Source organism: Engraulis encrasicolus, chromosome 14 (assembly GCF_034702125.1).
Source record: "Engraulis encrasicolus isolate BLACKSEA-1 chromosome 14, IST_EnEncr_1.0, whole genome shotgun sequence".
Lineage (NCBI taxonomy): Eukaryota > Metazoa > Chordata > Actinopteri > Clupeiformes > Engraulidae > Engraulis > Engraulis encrasicolus.
The window spans coordinates 31,184,010-31,211,826 of NC_085870.1; the positions used below are offsets into that span (position 1 = coordinate 31,184,010).

The 27,817-nt window shown below is 45.5% G+C and overlaps 2 protein-coding genes across 5 annotated transcripts in view; both read left to right on the forward strand.

The window, feature by feature from the left end:
- The first annotated feature begins 46 nt into the window (after positions 1-46).
- On the forward strand, positions 47-21,027 carry LOC134462398 (eukaryotic translation initiation factor 4B-like). 3 transcript variants are annotated; one of them, XM_063215410.1, is made up of 15 exons: positions 47-163; positions 1,289-1,438; positions 5,177-5,379; positions 7,199-7,315; positions 7,914-7,968; positions 8,429-8,605; positions 9,996-10,139; positions 10,605-10,766; positions 13,286-13,601; positions 15,558-15,613; positions 16,352-16,595; positions 17,323-17,360; positions 19,623-19,752; positions 20,303-20,375; positions 20,613-21,027. In XM_063215410.1, the coding sequence occupies exons 1-15, from the start codon at positions 151-153 to the stop codon at positions 20,685-20,687; spliced, it is 1,953 nt and encodes a 650-aa protein (XP_063071480.1). In that variant the 5' UTR covers positions 47-150; the 3' UTR covers positions 20,688-21,027. The 3 variants fall into 3 exon arrangements, with proteins under 3 accessions (XP_063071480.1, XP_063071482.1, XP_063071481.1); XM_063215412.1 differs by having other exon boundaries at positions 17,323-17,354; XM_063215411.1 differs by having other exon boundaries at positions 13,289-13,601.
- Positions 21,028-23,859: 2,832 nt separating this feature from the next.
- Positions 23,860-27,817, forward strand: part of LOC134462399 (tensin-2-like) — a 54,281-nt gene continuing 50,323 nt past the window's right edge. For both annotated transcript variants that reach the window (XM_063215413.1, XM_063215414.1), the window contains exon 1: positions 23,860-24,244. In XM_063215413.1, coding sequence (XP_063071483.1) covers positions 24,128-24,244 — 117 coding nt within the window. In that variant the 5' untranslated portion in view covers positions 23,860-24,127. The remainder of the gene's footprint in view (positions 24,245-27,817) is intronic.

Consider the following 27,817-nt stretch of genomic DNA (forward strand, 5'->3'; position numbering starts at 1 on the left):
AGTAAAAGTCTGCCTTCAAGCGCATAGGCCTGCTTGAGTTTTTGTCTAGTTCTAGCGCTCTCTTTCGCCTTGGCTCGTGCAGAGGCGCGTTCTCGACGAGTCTCTCCTGACGCATTCATCCGGGAATCTGTTACGAGGTCGCTCTTCAACATGGCGGCGTCAGGTGAGGTTTATGTGAGCTTGCAATGAGTGGCTTTTAGCACTTCTGCGGGTATGTCGTCGAAATTTCAGAATGGGGACTTGTGTGACATTTATGAGCGTACTTGCGTGGTCTACGCGGGCCTTGTTGGATGGACGGATCTATTTGAGATTTAATCACATTATCGAAACCATATGCTAACCCGGGCCAGTCCACGGGGAGGATGATACGGTGCTAACTTAGCTAGTTAGCCAGCTAACATCAGTTTAGTATTAGCCGCTGCTTTCCGAAATCTTTTTGACCTCTAGAAATCTCGCTCTTAGACCGGATTGCTTGTATGTTTCTCTTTCTCGTGTGTTGTCGAATTGTCAGGTTATTCTGTAAATGTACATCACACGGGGATTGTTACTGGCCGCCACATTGTATCCAACTATTTTTCTGAGTGGCGCTAACTAGCTAGAATCTACTGCGTGAACGCAAGCGCATGTCTTGGAGGAGGAGCTGAAAGGTGCCCAGAGTAGTTCCCCACGTGTACCATCAGGTGGGAAGGGACGGTGTGAAATAACTGATGCTTTCAGATCGTGTAGTTCTATATGTATGGTATTTACACGTGTCGGGTGACATGTCAAGAGTGAGTTTCGCCGCCATAGACTAGCTGGGAAGCAGCCATCTGTGTTCGCGAACGTCAATATCCCGTACCCAGTTATTTGCCCGCAACATGGGAAACACCCCGTGGTTTAGGAACAAATTGATGTGGTTATACTTTTGAAAGCATTCTTAAAACTGTGGCCCACGTAGTTGACAGCTTTTGCCTGTTACAACCCTCGGTTCTCAATTCATTGACGGAGTTACTGTTTATTTTTATCTGGGCCAGAGCTTATAGACTGCACTGCACTGCGCCTAGTGGATGCAGCCCGCGTCGATTTTCAGTTGGCTTATCTTCAGGGCAGTAACCCCGTGCCCTCTTGCCAGTGTTGATCCCAAAGGCGTGTCTGTCCATAACCACTGCCAGCAGACAAATGGCATCCACATTTTTTAACATCTTTACTCTAATACAATGGATTTTTGCTAGTGTTGTATGTTTGTGTTGGTGATCACATTAATTATGGTTAATATCCCTAACACATTCTGTTTTACCATTTGCCATAGGCAAGAAGAAGAATAAGGCTAAGGGGAAGACCCTTACGCTTACAGACTTCTTAGCAGACGACAAGTCCAGCAGCCCTGCACCCCCAAGTTTCCCGGCAGCAGCCAAGGCAACCAGTTGGGCGGATGAGACTGATGACCTGGACGGAGATGGTGAGTCCTGTGGTGAAATCCTCTAAATCAGTTATGGCTGATCTTAAAAGCTAGTTTGAGATTACTTAAGAACACTTATTTGCCCTACAACGTGTGTGAAGCTGATAAGGGTTCTGACTCTGTGTGCTGGGAACAGCATAAGTGGGTATCACATGTTTTCACACAGATTCACATGGCAGCTTGAGTAGAATTAAACCTGACGCAGTATGTGACACTAAGTACTGTGTAAGCAGTATGCATGACGATGCATACGTCCTGTAAAATTGGGTGAAGTGGCTGTTGTCATACCTTTAACTCCATCCAGAATGTTTTTGTTGTTGTTGTCACTGCCGGTTTCAGTCTCTTCCTATACACACGCACACACACACACACACACACACACACACAGTTTCTAGCCCCAAAACGAAAAACTTTTTAGTCCCCTCAAAACACTACATTGGTTGGTCTGTCATTCAGTCAGAAACCTTAGTACGTACACACACACACACACACACACACACACACACACACACACACACACACACACACACACACACACACACACATATCCTCACTAAAGTGTCTTGGGTCAATGGCTACAGCATCTACAAACTACACACACACAGTCTCTATCTCCAAAACATGAGCCACATGCGTGGCTCCAGAGGGCTCCATGTTGGTTGGTGGGTCTGTCCTGTCAAAAACAGTTTTGCCTTTGTGAATGTTTGCATGCTACTTTTGTCTGTTGACCTTTTGTGTTTGGGGCAATACTCTGTAGTACTCTGCTGTACCTCTCGACACACACTGGCCCCAGAACTCAGTCACATCCATCGAGTGACTAAAAAAACTTGAGTTTGGGGCTACAGATTGTATATGTATGCAAGCATGTCAGATTACATTACATTACATAGCATTTAGCAGACGCCTTTGACCAAAGTGACTAACAGTTAGGTACTTAAAAGGTGTTAGGTATGTAATATTTTAGGGACTCAAGATGAAGCTAAAACTAAGGAAGGAACATAAAAAAAATTAAGGACACAAGGTGAGTAGAATTAGTTATGTTGGGGTGTTAAGCAGGGAAGCTTTCTCGATAGAGATGCGTCTTCACTAGCTTCTTGAAGGTTGAGAGGGATGACCCTGCTCTTGTAGCAACTGGTAGTTTATTCCACCACTGAGAGACAATGACGGAAAACCGTTTGGACTGGGATTGCCTTGTGTGAGTAGAGGACAAGGCTAAACGGTTGGTATTGGAGGAGCGCAACACCCCAGGTAGGAACATATGGCTTTAGCTCAGGGATTCTTAACCATAGGGCCGCGGTCCAAAGCTGGGCTGTGCTCAGAAACTTAAGGGCCGCGGAAAAGTTTAATCCTCGCACCGCAGGGCCGCGATGGGCCGTGCAACTGCATGCATTATCAATTAAAGATGCTGAAGACAGCGTGTGCCTTTTTACTCAAGCGCAGTTCTGCTTAAATGACCACGCACCGCTGGTTTAGTAGGCTAGTGAAAGACGTCAATAGGCTACACGCAGTACGCGAATGGAGAATGAGAAATTACCAACCGGCGCGAAGTGTAATTCGCCTTCTCTCATCACATTTAGTTACAAAATAACATAAGCGATTGAAACATTACTCAAACGGATTCTGTTTACAGACAAAGCAAAACCGTTATCCTTCTGTCCCCCAAAATACATTTATTTAGGCTAATGAAATTTGCGTGATATTGCGCAACAAAGCTTTCCGTTTTTGACCGGCTGCCTGAAGTTTCTGTTCTCGCGTCGCATCTGCACATTACTAAGTAAAAGCGCCTTGAATCAACCCTCAGCAGATTCATCACAAATCGCAAACAGAGCTGTTACAAATGTCAAATGTATGAATGGCTCTGGCCTGATGCACTGTGAGAGGATTGTTTATCATTGAATATAGAAGAGTGAGTTCATTTAATACAGGTGGAAGCTATTTTTTAAACAGGATTTAATTGTTTTTTCATACACACACAAAATAAATAGATAAATAAATATATATATATATTATTATTATTATATATATATATAATATTATTTTTAATTTATGTAATACCATATAATGTGTGTGGGCATGGGCAATATTAGATGGGCCCTGGACCACTCTGCACAGAAAAAAATGGGCCTCAACGTCAAAAAGGTTAAGAATCCCTGCTTTAGCATATCCTTAAGGTAAGCCGGAGCAGAACCTGCTGTAACTTTGTAGGAAAGGGTCAGAGCTTTGTGTTGAATTCGAGCAGACAGTGGTAGCCAATGCAGGTTGACAAAAAGTGGCATGACCTGCACCTTTTTGGGTTGGGTCAGAAATTCTCTAAGCTATGAGATAGGCATCTCTCATTGGCTCCCATTATAGCCCCGTTGGCGAACGCAGCCAAGTAAAAGATGAATGGGAGCCTATTGGGCTAAATGGCTCAGCAGGGATTTGTGACGGTTCTGTTCTCTGGTTTGTAAAGATGTGTGCACATTCTGTACCTTATCATAGAAGTTGTATTAGAAGTGAAGTTAAAGGTTCCTGACATGGCTTTGTTCTCCCAAAGACGTGTTAGTTTTGTCCTGCAACACGCTAGCATTCGGCTAATACCTGCTGGCTGAGGAATCTCTGCGACTATTCACGACCAGAGCTGACGAGAGACGTACTCTGACTGATCCTAGCAGAAACATCTACGGTCACACACCTCAAAACCCCCCACCGCCGTCCAACATGTTAATTGAAGGTGCCCAAATTCTTAAGGATGAGCACAGTCATTTCCTTTACGCAATGTACACATGCCGCTTTTCCACCACCTTAAATGCAATAAATAACAGGTGTCCGCAACAATCCTAACATAATTTAAACACATCGACTTCTGAAGTCAGACTTAAAACTACAAAACAAATGGCGTAGTGCCGTAAAGTCGATTGTCACGTGTTATGTCATTGCTATAGTTGAAATAAGGGTCATTTTCACGAATCTAACACTTGACAAGATGCAAACGTGTTGGCAAATGCTTTCACTTACTCATATCTATCGAACGCGACTCCATTGTTTCCAGGGAAAAAATCACACGGGCAGATAGTTCTATGAGAAGCGTACAGCCCCATTGGCACCCATTCATTATTTACTTGGCTGCGATAACATAGCTGCAGTGCCACTCCTGGCCACACCAGCTAGTGGTCGTTCTTGTACAAGATTCCATTTTCTTTGGTTGGGTGAACACCAGACCCTAAAGGGCGCATGTCACGCCACGGATGGTATATAAGGCAACCACAGACATAGACGCACGCATATACAGTCTCTAGCCCCAAACTCGCTTTTTTTTAGTCACTTTAGTCTAGTCTGCTGTGAGTGGTCGTGCACGTTGGTCTGTTGATCATGTCTGTTGTCAGTGTCTATGTCCCGACACACAAGCACATAGATACTTAGGGCTTAAATCTCAGGTCTATCTGTGGTGTTGTCGGTATCTCTTGGCACATATCCACATACGGACACTTGCACACAGACACTCTTTAGCCTCAAAACTCGGTCGGTTTGTTTTGTTATTCAGAAACCGCTATGCTTAGATGAGTGGTCGCACACAATGTTGACTTTGTTGTTTTGGGACACAATCTTCACCCCCGAACTGCATGTTTCTAAAGCCACTGTGATGGATGTGACACTAGGGAAATCACAAGAACACAGCCATTGCACACACCAAGTCTGTTGACTCAAAGCTCAGCTTATTTTTATTTTTTTGTGTTTGCTGTTCCTTGTGTGCCACAGTCTCCACCTCCTGGCACACTGAGGAGTCGTTCCGAGGGCCGCCGATCGACCGCTCCATCCTGCCCACAGCCCCGCGGGCGGCTCGCGAGCCCAATGTGGACCGCTCGCGCCTGCCGCGCAGCCCGCCCTACACCGCCTTCCTGGGCAACCTGCCCTACGACGTCAGCGAGGAGTCCATCAAGGACTTCTTCAGGGGGCTTGCAGTAAGTATACACCTGCCCACCTTTTATTTGTTTCCACTTTAGTCTTAAGGGGGATTCAGAGTCGCGCGTTCACGGAGGTTCTGCACAGAGAAGCAGCCACCGCGCCCCCCTGTGCAGCGACAAAACGACCCCTGGCTGCAGTACACGCATGTTTCTCCCAGGCTGAAATGTCCGTGAGCTGAGCTATGCTTGAAGACAGTGATTGGTCAATGCGCTTACGGCAGTCCGGGGGGAACTCAGCCCTGATAGGTCAGTTGTGTTCTATTCTTCTACCCTACCGCGGAGGTTTGAAGGAAAACGAAAAACACGATGCAGTTGACTTGGCAGGAAATCACTGGAGTTTACTTGACAGGGAGAAGAGAAACTGTTTTTTATTTCAGTAGTACAACTTCCAAAAAATCAATTAGAAATATCCATAAAAGGCCATCATGGAAATGATATGTTTGTAGTGTGGTAGTAGCAAAGAAGCCTCTTTGTTCTTTTGTAGTGTGGCAGCTAGCTCATTAAAACAGGGTTCGCTAATGTCCTGTAGAGTTTGAATGGGTTTGGCTGACAGTTGCTAAGCTAGCTGTTAATTAGATAGGCTATCTATTGTATTTAAAAATGGCTTTTGTTTCATTTAACCACCTCAACTGTAAAACATGAATAAAGAGAGAATCTTGTATGCTATCATCCATATCTAATTACGCCACAACTTTTTAAATTAATAGCAAGAAGCCTCTTTGTTGATTTGTAGTGTGGCTAGCTAGCTTCTAAAACAGGGTTCGCTAATGTCCTTTTGAATGGGTTTGGATGGGTTTGGCTGACAGTTGCTAAGCTAGCTGTTAATATGGCCATTAGATGTATTGTATTTAAAAACGGCTTTTGTTTGGCATTTTAACCACCTGAACTGTAAAACATGAATAAAGAGAGAATCTTGTATGCTATCATTCATGTCTAATTACGCCACAACTTTTTAAATTAATAGCAAGAAGCCTCTTTAGTGGTAGAATTACGTTTCAGGTGGCTAGTCAACTAGCTTTGAGTTTGTAATGACTGATTTAGCTGGCTAGCTACTACTAGGCCCCAGGTGTGAATGGCCATTCATGCTGTCTATTGTCTTTTAAAATGGCGTTTGTCTTGCATTTAATCTCATGTAGTACTTGACCAAAAAGAAACTGATGTTGTACCATCTAATTATGCCCCAACTTTTAGAAGTAGGCTACTAGTGGAATATTACGTTTTACATAGCCAGCTGGTTAGCTTTGTGATTCATTCTAGGGACTGGGCTCAACTGAATGAGTTAGTTCGCCCCCTGTTGTCACGGAGGTGAATTGACGTCATTAAAATCTCAGCGGAAAAAAAACACCACGCCCTTTCCTGCATGCGCACGCAGGGCGACTATGAGGAATACACATCCCGCTGACAGTACGTCCATGCTGTACCCCAAGTCAGCACAGCATGACTATGTATCAGGCTTTAGTTTTTGCATCATGCTGCATGACGCGCCCCTTCTGTGTCTCTCACACACACACACACACACACACACACACACACACACACACACACAAACACACATACATAATTGCTTTCATATGAATGCACCTACAAACGAGTATTTTTTGGCAGTGCTGATAATTTGAATATTGGTCATTGGCCAAGGCAGACTGCTGAGTAGCCCACATCGGGTTCTCTCAACTGCAGTTTCTCCGGTAATTTCCCTTCACTTGCAGTCTGTCCGTGGTTGCGGGGTTGGTTTTGGGCAGCTCCAAGCTCCTGGTGCTGTGTCCTGGTTCCAGTCAATAATCTGCCGGCGTTGATTTTTTTCTCCACTCCATAGATCAGCGCTGTGCGTCTGCCGAGGGAGCCAAGTAACCCGGAGAGGTTGAAGGGCTTTGGCTACGCAGAGTTCGATGACGTGGATTCCCTTCTCAGGGCGCTCACTTTCAATGAGGAAGTAAGTTACCGTGTCTCAACAGATAGCCCCAAGGCAATCAGTAGTTGTGTGTGTATCAGATTTGATGAGTCATAACTAAGGTGTAGAGGGAATGCGTACAAGGCTCTGGCTAAAGGAAATATTGTTATTGTAACTGTTTTGATATTGTTGTTAGTAATTCTAATAGTGGCCAATAGAAGTTTTAGAAATCGAAATAGAAATGTTAAGAAAAATGCCATTTTTATCGACATGAAAACCTTATTATAAGCCTCAACAAAACCATGTGGCAATAATCAGTGCAATGAAAGAAGTCAAAGGCCAGGAGTCAAATTTAAATGTGCATCACCTCTTCATTGTAATGTGCAGAGGGAATGACTAACTGGATGTCCATGGATGTAATGATGCAATGAACAAACTGGACAGCTCTTGGTTTGTAGTCATTTCGACTGCAGGGCACCATTTTAAATGTTACAACACTCTTTTTATGAGCTACTGTAGGAGTAGTTCAGTAGGTTGAGTTGCTCTTGTGGTGGTCTGTCAGCTCTGCAGGCAACTTTGGAGCTGATGAGTCGCGACGCTGCATTTTTGTTCTGCATGCCTGAACCTTTTGTCTCCTTAGAACCTTGGGAACCGACGGATCCGTGTGGACATTGCAGACCAATCCAATGACAAAGGTACTGCGTCAGCCCCGGCTGCATGGAGATGCTCATTTAAAGTGAATATTGGAAAACGAAATGCAATCTGCTCGATTGGCATGTGTGCAAATACAGACATGCATGTAAACAGAAGGCCCTTTGATTGTTTTTGTTGTGTATGGCTTGGTGGACTTGTCTCTTCATTACAAGATTACAAGTAGATGTCTAGGTGCCTCAAGTGGATTGTTTGCTTCCCTTGCTTTGGACATGTGCATTCACTGAAGATTAAAGTACTAAAATGATACAATGTAGTTGTTTATTGAAGTAGCTGTAGAGTTTGGTAGCTGGATTGTTTCTTATGGAGAGCTACAGAGAGACCAACTTGAATATTATGTTGACTATTGTGTATATGTTTTGCATCTCTACAAATTCTGTTCACTGACTGAAGCCATATATTCTTCTACACTCATGTGTTTTTTGTTTTGTTTAATCCAACCAGAGAGAGACAATGGACCTATGGGTCGTAGTGACAGAGACTGGGGTCGTGCCCGTGATGGAGACAGAGACAGAGACAGTGGGCCAGACAAGACCGAGTCAGACTGGAGGGCCCCCCGCAGCAGCGCAGCGGAGATGGACGATGGACCCAGACGTGGCGGCGACGATTCCTACGGAGAGAGTGAGTTGCTACGGCCCCACTGCTGTCCACTTTTGTCAGATATAGATTCACATTCATCCTTGATGTAAGCCTCTGAAGATAAAAACCTTGCCCTGCTAGACGTAATTCAGTTCAAATAATACCTTTAGTGTTTAGACTTAAACATAGCCCTATGGGCTTCTTTTAAGATTGAGTTGAAAGCAGTGTTCACGCTAGAATTCTTACTGGCCGGACAAGTGGCCGGCTGTATTGCAGAATACCGGATATTTGAAATATCTAACAGACCTTCCCTCATATAGCCAAACACACACTCCCTAATGGGTCAAAGTGTAGTAAATTCGTGTTTTCTGAGAGCAAAACTTAAAATTCACTAGCATTTGGCCAGTTGGCTGGTGTTCATTTAGAGCCCTGCTTGTATGCACGAGCCGGGGAGTAAACGCGCGTTCTCTTTCACACACCCGAGAGCTCAAAAAAAAAAAACAGCCAACCAACGTGCTGTGCGCAGATCCCTAAATTATCAACTCAAGCAGTGTGTTTTATCAGCAAACCCGAAGAGGATTTCCCTACTCAAATTGGGTAACGAGGTGATGACTGTTAGCAATGGTAGCCTATCGACGCTACTGAAATTTGAACTGTATTGCGTTGTGTTCCTGCGCACTCGAAAGTAATTGAATTGACATGTTTCGTACGACGCTCTAGGCTATATATGGGCTACACATTTTGGCCGGTGATGAAAACCGTTATCAAGCCCTGCATGCACTCACTGGGACTGGGACTTGTGAGCACATCGTTCTCTGGAATGTTTAACTTGACTCACTAGGCTATAGCCTACTTTGAGATCCACCACCATTTTTCAGCAGAGGTAAAAGTGAAAGTGATGCGATGCTGCGCCTTCTATTGAGTCCCAAACAGTTAGGCTTGACTTCGCAACTGGGCATGAAACGGTTTTGCAAATGCAATGCCCTTTGTTGTGTTCACTGATATATTGGTAAAAATACAAAAAACAAAAAAACAGAATTGTTCCTCGACAGCAGCCAGCGTGAGTCAAGTGATTATTGGGAAGCAACGTGATTGGGGACAACGACGGTGGGGACGAGAGCAAGCAATATTGCGTGCTGTTTACAAGTTCATTTACATAGGCTATTCACAAATATTTTCAGCTTTGTTCAGTTTCATATTAGACCTAGTGTTTTGTAATATTAAGTATTTAAAATTAGCTAATATCATTTATTGACTATACAGTCATTTTTTGTCTGACATTTTGTCCGGTCACATTTTATTTTGCCGGTCATTCATGCATGCAGACGGCCAATGTCCGGCCACAGCCGGCTAACGTGAACCTTGGTTGAAAGTATGCATAAGCCTGGACCATGCATGCGTCCTGCTGACGATGTTCACTGTGTGCTTCCAGGGTCACGGGACCGCTACGGCGATTCAGACCGCTTCAGAGACGGACCTCGACGAGACGGCTTCGGCGGAGGACGGGATGGCGGAGGCTTCCGTGACCGTTACGACGACCGAGGGCCCCGTGACCGTTACGATGACCGGGGAGGTGGTGAGGGCATTTGGCATTTGCTAGTTTTAATACCAGATGGTTCTCTGTCGAACTGAACGTGCCTCTAGAGGTAGTTATAAACCTATAAAGTAGTTAGAAACCCATTAGTTGAACAACTGGGGCTTATTTTTCTTTTCTTTCTTTCATTTTGTAGGGCTTTTGTGCCTTTATTTGTGTCTGGATAGTGAGAGAGGGACAGGAAATGGGCGGGGAGAGAGATGGGGAAGGACCAGCAAATGACCCGGGACAGAAGGCTTCATTTTCTTGACTAAACAAAGACCAGTGAACTCCTTTTTCCTCTGCCTTAATGTTGTCTCTCACTATCTCTTCTTACTCCATTTACATTATGTGTCCATTTAAGGCATTGCCCTTTTTATCACTGCCTGTCATGTCCTTCTAGTCGTGGCCAGGTCTTGAAATGTGCGTTGACACAGGTGTGGGGGCTACTGTCACTCTTGCTTTTAGGTTTCGACTCTCGTGGTGGCGAAGGGGGGCGGCGGGCGTTTGGCAGCGGCTTCAGAAGAGACGACTATGGTGGCCGGCGTGACGAGGGCAGGGGCGGAGACCGCTACGGCGACCGCTACGGGGGGGACCGCGAGGACCGCTTCGAGAGGCGGGAAGAACGAGGTGAGCACCAGAAGCACTTGCATTTCATTTACATTTAGCAAAGATTTCTCACAGCGCTTTCTTATATTTCGGGGACCGCTGGCTGGTACGAGAGGGGAGAGGAACTATGTGAGCCCCACCAGGAGTTGGACTTAGATTTATCAACTTAAAAAAAGGGCTTTTTTTGCCTTCATTTTTGAGAGGGTAGTGGAGGAGAGACAGGAAATGAGTGGGGAGATGAAGACGGGGAAGGATTGGCAGATGACCCAGGCCGAAATCATACCGGGTTGCTGGCATAGTAACCCAGTGCCCTACTATTAGGCCATGGCAGGACCAATTGGACTTGAATTTAACAAACTTTCAAAGCAGTGTTGTCTGGCAATGACTTGATTGGATCCTAATTGTGTAAGGGGGGTAATCACAAGGCCATATCCCTGATGGAGAAGTGTTGTCTGGGCCAAGTGCTGCAGTACTAGTACTGTATCCAAGCGTGATGCCAGTAACATTGTCGGGCACTGTTGGTAATCTCAAAACTGTTACCTGCCATCTAAGTTTTCCTGCTAGAGCAGTGTTGCAGGGCTGCGGTCTGCAGCCCCCCATCGTTTACTGCCCAAGCATGATGCCAGTAACACTGTGGGGTGCTGTTTAGAAGATAGCAAATGCATCGATCTTTATTGAATCTCATGGAGAGAAAACAAATGCTTTGTTTTGGAAAGGCTGCATGTGGAGGCCTGGGACCCGTACTGTGAGCGGCGCAACCTACCCAGAAGTAACCCAGGGTTAGCTCGGTAGACCAGGGTTGACAACCTGGTGAACTTGACCAGTGGTAACCCGTACTATGGCGATTTAGATGTTGATTGGTCTACCCTAGCTGTGTTCCAGTGCATTCTCGTGGCAGGACAAGCGTGGTCAAGCGGAGAGAATAAATTGTGTGCGCATTAATCTGTACTGTTGACGAATGAAATGAAAAGTCACTGCATCATAAGGCTATTTGGGCATTTTCGGAATTTAAACGTGGAATTTAAACAGTGGCATTATCTGTACAATATAGAAATTGACTGGGTATGGCTAACCAACTCTGCGATTGCAAATGATTGTAAGTGAGTACGTCAACGTCAGTTTCACTGACTTCTATCGGAAGGGGCAGAATAATTCTGGAATGTGTTCTGGAACATAGCACAAGAACATAAACTTCTAATATCAGTTTTGCTATGTAGAGTAAATTGCTTTGGAGGCATACCTCGGTTCAAACATATCAACCTTTAGTAGTATGGGTTGCTTACGAAGTCGCTTTGTAAGTATCCAGTAACCCCGCTTCGTTATAGAGGCCCCTGCATACCCTTGTGTATATGTAAATATAACATTGTGCCAAATAGAGCCATAATATTGAGAGAATTGCTACAGGATTTTCTGTCCGCAACAATATTTGTTTGTGTATGTCTTTTGCTACCTACAACTATGTAGCACAGTGCTTTCTCATCCTCTGTAGTGTACACTACGCTAGACTTGGAGTAATGGTCATTTTTGTCATTCCTGCTTCAATCCTTGCGTGTCCTATGGTGCACGGTCCTCAAATGCCTATAATGGCTCAAATACTCCCTCAAGTGGTTCGTCTGGGTGCCGTCAAGGACAGTGTTGTGTTGTGCTGTGCAGTGTTGAAGGTTAGCAATTCCACTCAGTATGAAAGGCATAATCGCCCTAATATTTCTGGCATTTTAGGCCTGCTCATGGTAAACAAAGCCGTTCGAGGCCTTCTAGGTTTAGAATATTAACCACTCAACTTTAACGTTAGCTTATCTGGGTCAGTTAGTATATCACACGCTCTTGGAGTAACCTTCCTTCAGTTGGAGGCTGCTAGTATGTAAATAATGGGATCTGGCCTATATTGTTTACTACCATAACTCTTTGCGCACAGACTGGTTGAAATGATAAAAAAAAAAAGTCCTGGTCAGTGTGCTCTAGAGGAGAAGAGTGATGCTAATTATGGACTCTTTGTGTGTGAATGGTGTGCGTACTAAATGAGATCAAGTGCAGGTTTTTTCACTGTGGCAAATCATTCTGCCTAATTGTTCTTTGAAATGAATGAAAAGCACAACTTTGTCCTCTTCCATGTGGCTGAAATCACCTGATGTGTGGTACAGTCAAATTCAAGGAACGGTTGATGCCCACGTTGCAATACTCCGCCCCGTTTTTTTGTCTTATTCGGCTTCATTGATGAAAGGACAGGAAGTGAGGGAGATGGGGAGTGGCAAATGACCCACGCTGGAATCGAACCCGGGTCGCCTGCGTAGCCCTATCGTTAGTCACTGCGGGGCCACACATTGCAAATACTTTTAAATGATGATTGCAAAGCCCTACTTGTAAAAGTAGTGTGAGGGTTGCACGCACATCCAGTAAAACCGGTGCTGGATCAAACAAAGACGCGTAAAAGAGGAAGAAGAAATTCGCACACTGTTGCTGATCACCGATTTAGATTGGTGTGTGTGCAGCAACATTGCAAAGCCCTGCTTCACGTGTGCTCCTCATTCTTATCTTTGCAGCAGGACCCACCTCGAGGCCCAAGCTGAACCTGAAGCCCCGTAGCGTCCCCAAGGAGGAGGAGGCGGCCAGCGAGGGCGCCACCTCCCCTCCAGCCTCTGGCGGTGGCGGTGGCGGCGGCGGCGGCGGCGGCGGTGGTGGTGGCGGCGGTGCCCGGGCATCCTCCATCTTCGGTGCGGCCAAGCCAGTGGACACGGCGGCCAAGGAGCGCGAGGTGGAGGAGAAGCTGAAGAGGGAGCAGGAGAGGCTCCAGAGGCAGCTGGAGGACGACAAGAGCCGGGGAGGAGACCGCGACAGACGAGACAAACCACGGGACAAGTAAGTGCCACACACACACACACACGATGGAGTGGAGAAAAAACAGGCCAGTTATAAAATGGTAAATTGTAGATGGACTGCATTTAGGCCTAGAAAAAAAAATGTTTTGGTCCCGGTTGCCGACCGACCCAATCATTTTTTGTGCGACCCAAAACATTTTTTTTTTTTTAGTTTTTGGAATTCTCCAAAATTTAGCGATGTCGTGTGTGGATGGTTGTTCATATAGAAATACGCAACACTTTTCATCATTCCCATAACTCGCCATCTCTCGCTTTCTACCTGCCTGTAAGTTACTGAATTTGCATTGCATGACTATCCACATAGGGGCAACACACAATATGCTAGCCTGGTGCTCAATTCACATTAGCCTGGGGCCTTGCCATCTGTAAACTTCCACTCAATTCACATTTCCCTTCACTTAACATCTGGTTTGGCAGACTTGCATCATGCAAATGCGTAATTATTTTACGTAAGTGCATTCCGCGTAGTAGTGCACCAACTGGTGCATATTAAGTCGTGAAGTTAGTGCCCCTGGCAGGCACGAGTGATGGGGAATCCTGAAAGGTGCACCATGAAGGACGGTGGCCAGAGTAGGTATTGCAACTATGCTGCTCATTGATCAGTCTATTGCCAAATTTGATCTTTCATCTGAAATGTCTGTTTGTGGAAATTCAGAAACGGCGGACACTGGAGAAGATCCACTTTTCGTGTATGGAAAGTGCAATTTTCCCAGTCAAAATGAATACTTAGAATTTGATGGTGGTGTTAAAAGGGTAACATTTGTGAATCGGTAGCATGAATTTTGGAATTTAACTGCTAAAATATTTCACAGTGCACCTTTAATCCTAACCTGTCAGTAAAGCAACGATTCTGCTCCTTTTACTTTTGTCACGAACAGCCAAACTCTCGAGGAAAATGGAGAAATTGTGCCCAGACCAAAACCACCCCTAACCCTATCCTGTGACAGGCTGTTGTATAGCCCGAGTTAACATGCAAAGTCATAGTGCACACATTCAATAGACAATGGGTGGGCAGTTACTTTGGCCAAAGGGTCACATTGGGTTTTAGAATATTGACCGAAGAGCAGGATGTTGCAGACAACTTTCCCGTGCCAATAGTAAGAAATAGTGTAAGTGTAAGCTATGCATTCTCTGACATTGTAATGATATGTAGTAAGATGTAGCTTATGTACTCGGCTAATCTAAGGTTCGCAAGACCCCTGTTTGAGGGAGCAATTTTAATTCAAGGGACCATATGAATATGTAATTAAAAGTCGTCTTTCTTATAAAGGCTCTGCAGGCCACATGAAATGGCTCAGGGTACGCTTGTGGCCACTTCAAGTCAGCGTGTTATCCAAATGTTTTGGATGATGTCATGTTGGGTTTGGGTCTTCTTGGGTAAGCTTACTCATGTTGCCAGACAATGTGATCAATCAGCGAACAGGAGAGATGGGGGGGAGGGCAAACAAAGACTCATTGCATACAAGCAGATTAGGTCACAACAACCAAACATTACGCAATGATTGGGTGAATCAGATGTACATTCCAAACTTGGACTGAGTTCACTTCTCCCACCAATTATCTTTCCTCAATTTGACCTTTGCAGAACAAAATAAGATTAATCTAAAAGGCTATGGTAAGACAAGGTTGGTAATGACCTACTGCAAAGGCCAAGCAGGGGCAAACCTAGTTTAATTTACCCAGATATGGGAGCGAATCGATGACGCAGCATGCAGCATACAGCTTTATTCTTGTAGTCCTTACTACAGTAGGCTGTAATCACAGCAGGTGTTGTGTTAATAAAACCACCTCCTTGTTCTTGATGGATTGCTTTTCTCCTATTGTAATTAACCTTAAAATCTACAAAACATGAGCGATGTTTGAAGATGTCAGGAATGAGCAGCATGAGTCTGCACACTGACGTTGCTGCTGTTAAACAGGGTTGTTGTCTTCACAGGGACCCAAGCTGGCGCAGCGAACGGACGGCCAGCGACTCCGCACCCCCTGCCAGAGGTGAGCTGCTCATCACTCTTCTGTTTTCTCCAGCTCTTTCCCCTCCTCCTCAAAAGTTAGTGACAGTAGTTCAGCCTTTGGGTAAAGGCAAGGCCTTCTTCAGGTTACTTACCGTAAAGAGAGAAGATTAGGGAAAGATACTTAAAGCCTGTGCATTTCCTGGATCCATGTATTGTCATGTGAACCCCCTTCTGGAGACCTGCGGTTAGGAGACCTTTGGGGACTTTAGCGTGAGAATAAATGGAGTTCACTTGGCACTGTAGATGGCGGTAGCAAAATATAGTCAATCAGAGGAAGATATCCCGAAACATGCCCACTCAATGCAAAAGCGTGTGCTCAAGTTGGGTCTCCTAAGGGGGCATTGTGCCCTTCTTCTCTTTTTGAGGTGTTTGCACAAGACGTGCGCTATCGTCATCTACAGCGCTAAGGGGACTTCATTTATTCTCAACCTCAGGACTCCGAAGGTCTCCTAACCGAAGGTCTCCTAAAGGGGCGTTCACCCGACATAAAGTGGATACCGGAAAGGAAACAAAATGACATATCTCTGTCTAGAATATCTCTGGCGGTAGCGCACATCTTATGCAAGCCGTCACCGAATACCACAGAAAGAGATGAAGGAGTAGGGGACACCTCCCCCTTAGGAGACCAAGCTTGAGCACATGCTTTGCAGTGGGTGGTCAGAGTTTGAGTTCACTTTCTCTAATCTACTCTCTTTGCTTACTCTTGTGTGCCCCCCAGTGTCCCGGCGCAGGGAGAGTGAGCGCTCGGAGAACGAGGTGCTGAGCGGCCAGGAGGATGATGCGCCCCCCTCCTCGGGCAGCCGCCCCCCTGCCTCCCCCACCAGCCAGGACGGCATGCCCCTGAAGGCCATGCCCGCTCCGCCCCCCAAGGAGAACGCCTGGGCCAAACGCAGCACGGGGGGCAGCACCAGCGACGGTGATCGCGCCCCCATCTCTCCGGTTAGCCCCAACCCCCCCAAAAGGTCTGATCACCCTCAACTACTACCTTCACTGCATACATCCACAAAAACAAACATTGTTAGTACCAAAGGGGGGGTGTGTTATACTATTTAGGTAAACTCAATGACTGGGCCCTACCTCACCCAGTAGACTTTGCACTCCAAGAAAAGTTTATGACTGTTGCGGTCAGTAGGTCAGCACCATGGTAGACCATAAATTAAAGGAACAGTCCACCTCATTTCAAGAACGCTCATATATAGTTAAGTCCCAGTGAAATATGAGAATACATAGGTTATTTAGTCAATGTGTTTGCATTGCCCATTTTAACAGTATAGCCAAATTCAGCGTAGCAATGCAAGTCTATGGGAGCACACAAAATGTCATCAAATGTACTTACTTCCAGTCATTATGCTAAGCTATGCTAATAATTCTGATACCACTAAATGTAAGTACTGAAAACACAGAGGTCAATGATATGCACGTTCATGAATAATGCTTGGAAATACTGCAAATATGTGAAATCAAGGAAGGGTGGACTGTTCCTTTAAGTCTACAACAACACTATTTTAGCTGGCTCCTACATCCATAGCATTCAGGCATGATATGCAAGATATGTGCTTTGTTACCACAGTTCATTTGAAGAGAACGTTTTCATGCATAACTGCGGACAACCGCAGTCTTTACATATTTTCCCCTTTACCTGAAATGAAGTTTGTCTCATTTGTGCAATTCTTGTGTTTGTGCGTGCAGCTCCCCCAGTTCAGCTGATGAGCGAAGCTCAGGTAAAGGTATGCACGTTTTTCATCTCTCTATCAACCTTATCACCCTCACTAAGCTAAAGTAATCAGTTCAAAACTGCATTTCTTTGATGCAATTTCTATTCTAACATGCTTCCAGGCATATGAGAATAGCCTACACCTTAGTTGAGGACATCATGCGATGATGACCCTTTGCAATATTAGTTGCATATCTTAAGTGTCATCTGTAGGAGAGAGGAAACTCAATCAGTAAATATTTGTTTTGCACTGAAGGGAGGTTTGCTGGAGATACTCAGTTGTGGAAGCGTGTTAAAGTTGCTAAATTTTACTTGTAAAGGTGCAAGACTTGTCAGAGGATATACTGCTTGTTTTACATCAGGCGAGGGGAACCTTTTTCAATCGAAGGGCCACTTAAAATTTCGCCAAGGGCCGTAAAATTCCTCCAAGGCCCGTACTAGGTTGTATGAACACAAACCAGGGGCCTCATTTATAACGGGTGCGTACGCACAAAAGACTGCGCACGCCAAGTTCACCGCAAGGTTTGGTATTTATAGAAAAAGAACTTGGCGGTAAACATGCGCAGCTCCACGCAAAGTTTGACCCATGCGTAGGCACTAAACAAAAGACCAAACGCGGAAAGCGCGACCTCGGGAGGTAGCTGGAAGAACGACCCGAAATTGGTTGAAGAAAAAAAATCAAAGGTCACGTGTCACGATAGCCACTTTAACATTAGTAAACATGGTTGTTTGTTGTTTGGTAATGGTGGAAAATAATAAGTAGGCCTACCTGGCCTATCCATTGCCACATGCATGTAATAGACGCTTGAAATTGTACGTTTAGGATAGGCCTACGTTACATTTGGAAATACCCTACATTTTATTAACAATAACCACGGACCTTTCCAGTATCGGGCTATAATCGTATCGGTAGGCTATAAAGTGTTCCGAGTCTGCAAGGAATTACGTCAACATTTAAGCCAGTTGCAGAATCATCTGCTCGAGTCCCAAGTGCATCTGTAATGGTTGATTTTCTCAGCCATACAGGCAAGCGCAAGTGCCATACTAATGGACAGTTACGTTTCTCTTGTTGCATGTCATTTCTTTTCCATGCGGTTATTCGTCATCAAAGCAGAGGTGTGCATTTGACAGCTGGCCTTATACACTGATAATGTACGTTTATAATACACACATTTAATAAATACAGACTAGAAAATGCCCATAGGCTATGTCATGCTGTCTGTGGATATGTCGATCGACAGTTGGGGCGTCGCTTTGAACTGAAAGCAGACAGCTGCGCGCAGTGACCAACGGCAATTGTTGAAAAAAGTTTAAACCCGGTGCGATGAGACAGCGAATAGATTTTCTACCGGTGAATTTCACATGGGGACATGCCATGTGAGATGTTTCCTTGACGCAGCTATTTTGCCTTTGTTCACAACTCAATTAATAGCCTTCATGTCTATGACTTGGCAGGTTCATGTCTATGACATCCTTATTTTATTTTTTTATTTTTTTACTTCTGGTATAGCGTGATTTTTGTCAACATAACCATCCACATGCTGCAATTCAAGGTTTTATTTTTGTAGCCTACGACTTCCCAAACTTAACCGCTCCACTTTGCCCAACGTTCTCTAGGCCTATCTAATAAAACTGTTTGCTCCACATGTGGTAAATAGGCTATCTCGTCTGCTTTCCGCACGCCGTCCACAGATATAAATATTCATTTTGGGCGTTTCACTGAATATTCATAGATAATTATGGGTGTGTCCACAGGTGCGCACATTTGCCGCAACTTCAGAGTCAGTTGGGATTTATAAAGGGAAATCGACGTGGAACGTGCGTGCGCCATGCTTTATAAATCTGAATATTTTCTTGCGCACGCACATCCTGAGTTTCGTGCGTGCGCCATCTTTTGGCTCATTTCTTCCGCAAAGTTTTATAAATGAGGCCCCAGGATTTCCCCCTGCGCTTTAGGCCTATATTGAAGGCGACCACCTTTACAAACGACCCTCACCGTCCCCTGAAATATAACTTTTGTACATTGTATGTTTGTATACAATTGTATTGCAAATGTATTTATTAGGAAGATTCCTTTTCAAAGCACGTCATATTTCATGTGAAGCTGCATAACATAAAAATGATATCAGGGGCCGGATAAGACGGCCTCAATGGCCATAAATGGCCCTCAAGACATGGGTTCCCCACCCCTGTTTTACATGATGAATGTTTAGTGATCATGGATCATGGACCATCATGGATGGTGACGTAACGAAACGAGTGTCTGTGATTGCAGATGAGAATAAGGTGGATGGAGTCCACAGGGCGTCGTCTCGGGGACGCGGTGGAGGCCCTGCAGGGTCCGGAGCCGGACGTGGTAGAGGAGAGGTCCCCAACAAGGAGAAGCGGAAGGAAGCAGCAGAAAAGTATGCACACATTTCCCTTCATCTTAACACTCTATTACACTCAAGACAATTGAACTTTTTAAGATGTATTGATGTGACCAAACTTATTTGATGTATTAATTCAATTATTTATGTCATTGATTAATTTGAAGTGAATTTTATTACCTGTACTGGCTATGAAATAGCCACAGCTGATTAATTAGCCATAAATGCAAAAAAAAAAACCTCAAGACAATTTTATCTAGTGTCACTTACAGCTTCCCACCTTACCTCAATACAGGGTATTGATTAAAAATAAAACCCTGATTAATACCCTGAAAAAGAGTTTTTGGCTTCTTTAATTTCCTTTGGGATCAATTTATTCTGAAATATTTAAATGAGACATTAAATAAGCGAGAGGGGCATTTGGAGCACTCCAGCAATGCTTAGCGGCCAGTTCAGACTGAACACTCCTGCTCGTAAATGTCTCTCAGGGATATTCCTGAAGTCTGCTGGTCTTAAAAGCGAACTGTTTAATTGTTCAACTGATTTATTAACTCCCTGTTTTGGGACTCTTGTTTTGCTTGTGCAGGAGAGAAGGCAGAAAAGAGCGAGATGCCAGACCAGCACCTGAGCCAAAGAAATTCGAGGAGACCCCTGCTCCTGTAAGCACGCCCTCATCTCTTATGCTCATGCACTCTTCCACACACACACACACACACACACACACACACACACACACACACACACGCACACACACACAGAGTCACACACACACACTCACACACACTCACAGACTCACAGACCACATTGGGCTACTTCTCAGTAATGCCATCACGGCTGCTATATGTTTATTTAACACGTTTAAATAAATCTAATTTCTCATTTGTTTCATTGTTTAGGCGTTCAGCTCGGCCAGTAAGTATGCTGCTCTATTGATGGACGGAGAACAGGGAGACGATGAGGATGGAGAGTGATCGACCAACCGAGAGCGCCAGCACAGAAACAACACTTTGGTAGAAAGAAGTTGCAAAAAAATAAGAATGCGATAACAAAATTCACTCTAAATCAGAAAGTTTCTTGTGTAAATGAGGTAGGGGGGGTGGCCCTAATGGCGCCGTGCCCCCCATCCCCCTTCTACCTTTACTTAAGGTCCAGAATGCTTTTCTGGAACGCCCATTTCTAGAAAGTCAAGACAGGAGTGTCACAAACTGGACTTATCTTGTTTTCTTTTTTTTTAAATGATGAAATTTAAAAATGACTCCGATACACGCTCGAAAGGATTAATTGTAATAAATAAAGATATGGAGGAAAATATTTCGTGTCACTTCATTTTTACGAGTGTCATTGAAGGTGGTTTGAACTTATCAGATGACCATAAGGATGGTCGTCTGTCTGAATGTTTTTTTCCCCCTACCCCCAGCAGTTTCATATTCCGGACATTGGGAACTGGCGTGCAAGACGTGGAAAAGGTTCCTACTCTATTAAAAAGCCATAGATGTCTCACTCACTTCAGCCTCCTACCCCAGCTAGTGTTTTATGATACGGTAACACCCCTAAATTTCGAAGCTGTTACACTTCACAGGGAAGGTGTGCAAAATGACTGCCAGAATAGAGGCTTAATCCTTCTAGGTGTGACTTGAGAGAGAGAGTGTGTGTATGTGTGCGCATTGTTACTGGAGTGGAACCCCCCCCACACACACACACACACACACACACACACTTGTGTTGTTGTAGCTGTGGGAAGCACAGGAGGAGAGAGAGAGACGCCATGGAGAATGTGTCCCTGCCTGCCTGGCTGGACTTTCCTGGACTCCATACTGCATGCTTGTTCAGCTGCTGGCTACAGCAGCTCCTGTCCCCCTCTCAGCCCTATAGCCATGCAGGCCTAGTCTCCCAGGCTCCCATTAGATGAGCTCTGGTGATAATGGAAAAGTATGTACATTGGCCTATCTGCACAGTCAAGGCACATTTGTGCTGGCTTTCAGCGGGGATGTTTGTGCGATGAGGTGTTTTTTGTCCTTCTCTTTTTTTTGTGCAAATTCAAAGACTGATTCCTTGTGTTCTCTTTTTTTCTTCTGCACAGATGTGATGCAAGTCAGCATCGAAAATACCATAAATATTTGACTTTGAGCAAGAGCCTGCAAAGACTCATATGTTTTGCATTATTCAGCAGGGAACCTTGAGGTTTTTGCGCCGAACAAAGCCATCAGTCGTTAACACTTTCTTTCTGTATGACAAGTAGCCATTAAAGGAGCAGTGCTTGGCACTAAAAAGTCCTGGTCAGATTTGATAGACTTGCCAACACTAGGCCATATAAACGTCTACATCATCCTCTACTCTTATGTTCTCCATTCCTCCCTCTGTGTCCATGAGCGTGTGTGTGTGTGAACGCTAGACAGAGCACAGATGCTAAGTTAACGTGTAAGCAGTATTCCCTGAGTGGGAGCTGCATCTCCAACGACAGATGGTCTTTAGTGTGAGAAAGTAAAGTCTGGCGATTTTTTGTGTGTGTGAACATTGCTTCAAATGCATTATTTTCGTTCTGCAATAATGACTGTGTACAGATACAGTAGACCTACATATAATTAGACCAACTTTGTCTTTGTGTGTGTGTGAGAGAGAGAGAGAGAGAGAGAGAACCTGTAAGTTGGTTTTGTTTTCATTGCAGGGCTGCAGTTGCCACTCGCTGCATGGTGGTCCAGTTGTCAGGCAGGTCAGGCCATTGTGTGAGGGGAATGCAGAGGGCCAGAGCTCTGTCTCAACTCAATTCTCATTCTCTCTGTCTGTCTCTCTCTCTCTCTCACACTCGTTTTGTCGTTTTCTTAATCCCTTTCGTCATATCATCATCATCTCCTCCCTCTCTTCCTCTCCATCTCCCTGAACCACGTGCCTTGCCTTTAGGATTTCGGGCAACTGGATAAAAGTGGCGATGCAGAAAGGGCTCATTGTTACAGATTGTCCTGCCCGAAGGCTTTTTGGGGACGGCTATTTTCCGGTTTGCTATAGACGGCATGCGTTCACTTTTTTGCAGCCTGCCTGACTGGGAGTCTTGTGGTCCAGGGCTGGCCTGTGGTGGTGGGCCCGTCTAAAGGGCCCTCAGACACAAGCAGTGGCATTGTTCCCAGCTTGGAGTGAAAGAAAGATTACATTATAGGGTGGAAGAATGGTGAAGACCAAAAATATTCAGTTCCTTCTATACAGTCTTGATTAATGTCAATCTGTCACCCCTAAAAAATGAAGTCTGTCTGTCTAACTATCCATCTATCTATCCCTCTTTCCTTGTTTATGAAAGCAATCCACTTCCCATCCATCTTAAATTGTATCTATAAAATCAGCAATGAAGTCATTATCAAATCGATGCAGTTGCAGTAGAAGGGTGTCTCTTATCTACAGTAGCCTAGGCCTACACCACTAAGCACTTGACTGATCAGTGAGATATGGCCCCTGCTTGTTTAACACGTCTATCCCACTCATTCTTACTCTCACTCGCTCACTTCGCAAAGACTTAGTGAGATAATATGCATCTATCTGTGTAGATTATCTATTTCATTTATTCTCACTCATTCTAAGAAGCAGGCTATTTACTTAATGAAAGTGGGACATGAGCAGATTCTCGACAGATTCCCACATTCCTCAATGATGAACGTTTTGCAGCCAATTGCAGCTGGGAGGGAAGGAGGGTCGCTGAGGGAAGAGTTTTTGTGCATGTAATGTTTGCATGTGGACATGCATGCCTACAAGTGGGAAGGAGAGAGAGAGCAAGAAATTGAAAGAGAGAGAGAAAGAGCAAGGGCCTGAAAGAGAGAGAGCAAGGGTCTGAAAGAGAGAGGGAGATGGAGAGGGGTGCTGCCTGCTTTAATGGGTCTGCATGGAGTACGAGTAGCAGAGCGCCAAACAGGGTGGATGGGCCTGACATCATCTGACAGAAACAGCTGTGTGCGCGTCTGCGTCAGTGTGTGTGCGTATGTGTGTGTTTGAAGACTGTCGGGACACCCAGGGAGCGGGTGTCGTGGTGGGTTGGGAGGGGAGCGGGGGTTGTAGTGGTGGTGGTTGGGTGCTGTAGTGGTGGGAGGGGGGGGGACAGTAGAGCTCCTCAGCTTTCCCCTGACAGCCAGAGAAACACTCCAGTCAGAGCCACAGAGGAGCTGTCAGGGTGTGGAGAGCAGAGCAGCAGAACAGAACAGAGCAGCCCAACGAGGGGGGGAGATATTTTGGATACACTGCTCTGGGAAGGACGGCCAGAGAGAGAGAGAAAAGAGAAGGGAAGAGGAGAGGCAGACAAGCTGGCTCACTGAGAGGAGAGCAAGACACGGAGGAGGAGGAGTGTGGAAAAGAGGAATAAAAGAAGACGGAGAGATAAGAGAGAGGGAGAGAGAGACAGCGGAGTGGAGGGAGCGGAGGGACCCCAGGCGTAATGGGGTGTGCTCAGAGTGGACACTGGTGTGTAGGGGACAGGGACCCCGCGGTGGTGGGACACCCCAAGACCAGGGACTACTCGGAGGATTGCCCCGAGATCCTCAGCCTGTCCGAGGTAGGTCTTATGACTCTTCTTATGGGGCTACAGACAGGGCTATACAGTTACATACATGCAATGCTGTGAGATCTTCTCATGTCATCATAGTCCTATAGGGGCTGTTGGCCAACGGCCTTGGTTTATACTTATAGTCAGAACATTTTGAAAGTTTGAAATCTCACTACTGTTTAATCATTCTGCAATGTTACAATCAGGGCTCTAAATTAACACCAGCCAACTGGCCAAATGCAGGTGAAAATTTAGTTTAGCTGGTAGAAAACACCAACTTACTAGCCACTTTGACCCATTAGTGAGTGTGTGTTTGGCTAGTAACATAAACGTCTATAGCCATTTTGGCTGGTAATGAAAAAAGTTAACATGGAGCCCTGGATACAATGGTTGTACAAATGTGGCAATAGTGTAGTTCTACTCCAAAGACATAATTAACCGTGCAGTATTCACAACGTTTCTTCATCTTATCCTCTCCCAAATGTGGCAGTGGTGTTCAGTTCTAATATACAGGCATGGTTGACAGTATTCATTTCTTCTTTTCTTTCTCCTTTACCTCTCCCATTGGTGTTTGAAGGTATTGCTTTTTAGGCCAGTCTATTTATCGGTTGTCACAAAGCATGTAGTACAGGTGAGATTTATGGGTCATACAGTGTGGTAGGAAATGCTACAAGAAAGTGATGATAGGGGTTGAGGTCAGGGGTGCCTTGACTTGGGCTAGGATGTCTTGAAAGGTTGGACACTCTTGGAAGAGTGTGTGTGTGTGTGTGTGTGTGTGTGTGTGTGTGTGTGTGTGTGTGTGTGTGTGTGTGTGTGTGTGTGTGTGTGTGTGTGCGCCTGCGTGCGTGAGTGTGGCTTGTTGCCCTCGAGTGTGAATGAATGAGCGGGGTGAAAGGGTGATCGGAAGTGTGGTATAATGTGTGATGCATGTTGAGACGTTCCTGCCCCAGCAATGCGGTGACTGCTGTGCTGGTCACTCTCCAGTTGAAGGATTTATACGGCTGTTGGTATCACAGCTCAGCTGCATGTACATTACATACACAGTACAGTACGACACTTAGGAGACTTTGGCAACTAAACCGTGCTTAACACACTCAGAAGTAGCAGCCAAGCCAGAGATTCGAAGAGTATATGTCTTATTAAATCTCACTGGCCAAGCTCTAGCCTTTTCCGATCTATTTCCCTTTCTCCTTCTATTTCAGACTGAAATCTTGTTTGGGTTCATCATTTACCTTCTGTCATTTACAGGCTGCGCAGACTTGTTTATGAATACCGAGTCAATGTTTACGCAGTGCCACTGACATTTGTCACGTTGTCTCCTTTGAAGAGCCTGGCATGATACGGCAGGGGACGCAGTAATTATACACGTCCACAAACTATTGGCGACATTGCCCTGACCAATGTTTTGACCTCCTAGTTCGCTAGTTACTTACTCTAGCCTGTAGTAGCCATGAAATTCTTCTTTTTTTTTTTTTTTAATGGAAATGTGTAACAGCACATGGGCTGCCCTTTTGAACATGTAACAGTGGAAGCCATGCCACGGCCACAGCACTTAAACTTACTCTCCCTGTGATACCCTATCCCTTCACACACGTTAGGGCGCACATGTGCTGTGTGTGTGTGTGTGTGTGTGTGTGTGTGTGTGTGTGTGTGTGTGTGTGTGTGTGTGTGTGTGTGTGTGTGTGTGTGTGTGTGTGTGTGTGTGTGTGTGTGTGTGTGGACTTCAAACATGTTTGGTCTACTCGGCTGCCTTTAGATTTTTGCGAGTCGAGTGGTGTGAGTGAGTATTGTGTGCAGGGCCGCTGACAGCTTTGGCCTGGCCCGGGACAAAGCAATGTGAAAAGCACCCCCAGCCCAAAACATACAATACAATGTGGACCCAATTCTGCACCCCCACCCCCTCTCCCTGGGCCCCGGTACAGCTGACCCCTTTGTGCCCCCCTCACCCCTGTCAGCTTCCCTGGTGGTGTCCCCTCTGTGGCTGGGTCCTGGGAGGGATATAAATACACAGGGTTCCAGCGGGCCACTGGGGGCATTCCATAGCCTTCCCACCTGCTCCCGTCTCTTCTCTTCCCTTCCTGCCTGGAATGTGTAGCGTGTGTGTGTGTGTGTGTGTGTGTGTGTGTGTGTGTGTGTGTGTGTGTGTGTGTGTGTGTGTGTGTGTGTGTGTGTGTGTGTGTGTGTATGTGTTTGTGTGTATGCGGGTGTGTGTGTGTGTGTGTGTGTGTATGCGGGTGTGCGTGCGCGTGTTTATGCCTGTGTTTGTGCGTGCGTGCGTGTGTGTCTGTGTGTGTCTGTGTGTGTGTGTGTGTTTACCGTATGCCTGTGTTTGTGCCTGAGTGTGTGGGTGTGTTATCTGTGTGTGAGCGTGTGTTTACGTCTGTGCGTGTGTGTGTGTGTGTGTGTGTGTGTGTGTGTGTGTGTGTGAGTGTGAGTAAGAGGGTTACGGTTTCCTCGTCCAGGACTCATGGCTCCTCTGCTTCAGTGTCAGCAGCTAGACTTGTGTCAGTGACATACACAGGAACTGCGGCCATACAACACAAGTGCAAGGGCAAGCATTGACGCACACACACACACGCAAACACACACAGGCACCCACGGTCAGGCACACACACACACACACACACACACACACACACACACACACACACACACACTGGCACACACACACATGCTAAACAACTGTGGTTTGCCAAACAATGACACTGTCAACAACTAGCACTTTGAGCCCTGGTTAAACTCAATCATATCTACAGTGACAGCAACACACACACACACACACACACACACACACACACACACACACACACACACACACACACACACACACACACACACACACACACACACACACACACACACACACACACACACACACACACACACACACACACACACACACACACACACAGGGGTATTTGAGAGAAGCCCGGGGGTTTAGCATTGACACGGGGCGTTAGGGACAGTACACATCATACTGAGGAATACAAATTAAGGGCGCACATCAACACACTTACATACGTTTCAAAAGTGATTCCTTGCTTTGCAAAGCAATTCTCTTGGGGGAATAAACTGTTTTTTTCCCCTCAACAGCCATCAAACTCATTTCACACTTATCATATAAATGTCTCTCCTTGTTCTTGTATGGGTGGAATTTAAGAGGGAATCGGAATACCAGAAGAGTGATCTCAAGTTTGAACTGAAGGATGGGTGGGTGACTGAGTGGATGGGTGGGGGTGGCGGTGGGGGTGGGGGGGGCACATAATTCATTGTTTTATTGGAGGCCTGACACAGCGTTGAGGCCATCACCCCTCCTGCCTGTCCATCTCTCTCTCTCTCTCTCTCTCTCTCTCTCTCTCTCTCTCTCTCTCTCTCTCTCTCTCTCGCAGTGCCAGTTGTCGAGTGATCAGAATACAGCCCCTATGTGACAGTTAACTTTAAGTTCCCCTGTAGAATGAAGTATGGATCAGATATACAAGTGTGAAAGGTCAGTCAGCAGTGTCTGGGAAGTTTAAAAGGCATACTTCCTTTATGGGGATAGAGATTCAAATAACACAGCAGGGGATGTCAATTCCTTGTGCA

What these genes read in the sequence shown, in the direction of transcription:
- LOC134462398 (XM_063215410.1), top strand. An exon ending in CGAGACAAACCACGGGACAA is followed by an intron (nt 13,602 to 15,557) that starts GTAAGTGCCACA and finishes TTGTCTTCACAG; the next exon opens with GGACCCAAGCTGGCGCAGCG. An exon ending in TCGAGGAGACCCCTGCTCCT is followed by an intron (nt 20,376 to 20,612) that starts GTAAGCACGCCC and finishes TTCATTGTTTAG; the next exon opens with GCGTTCAGCTCGGCCAGTAA.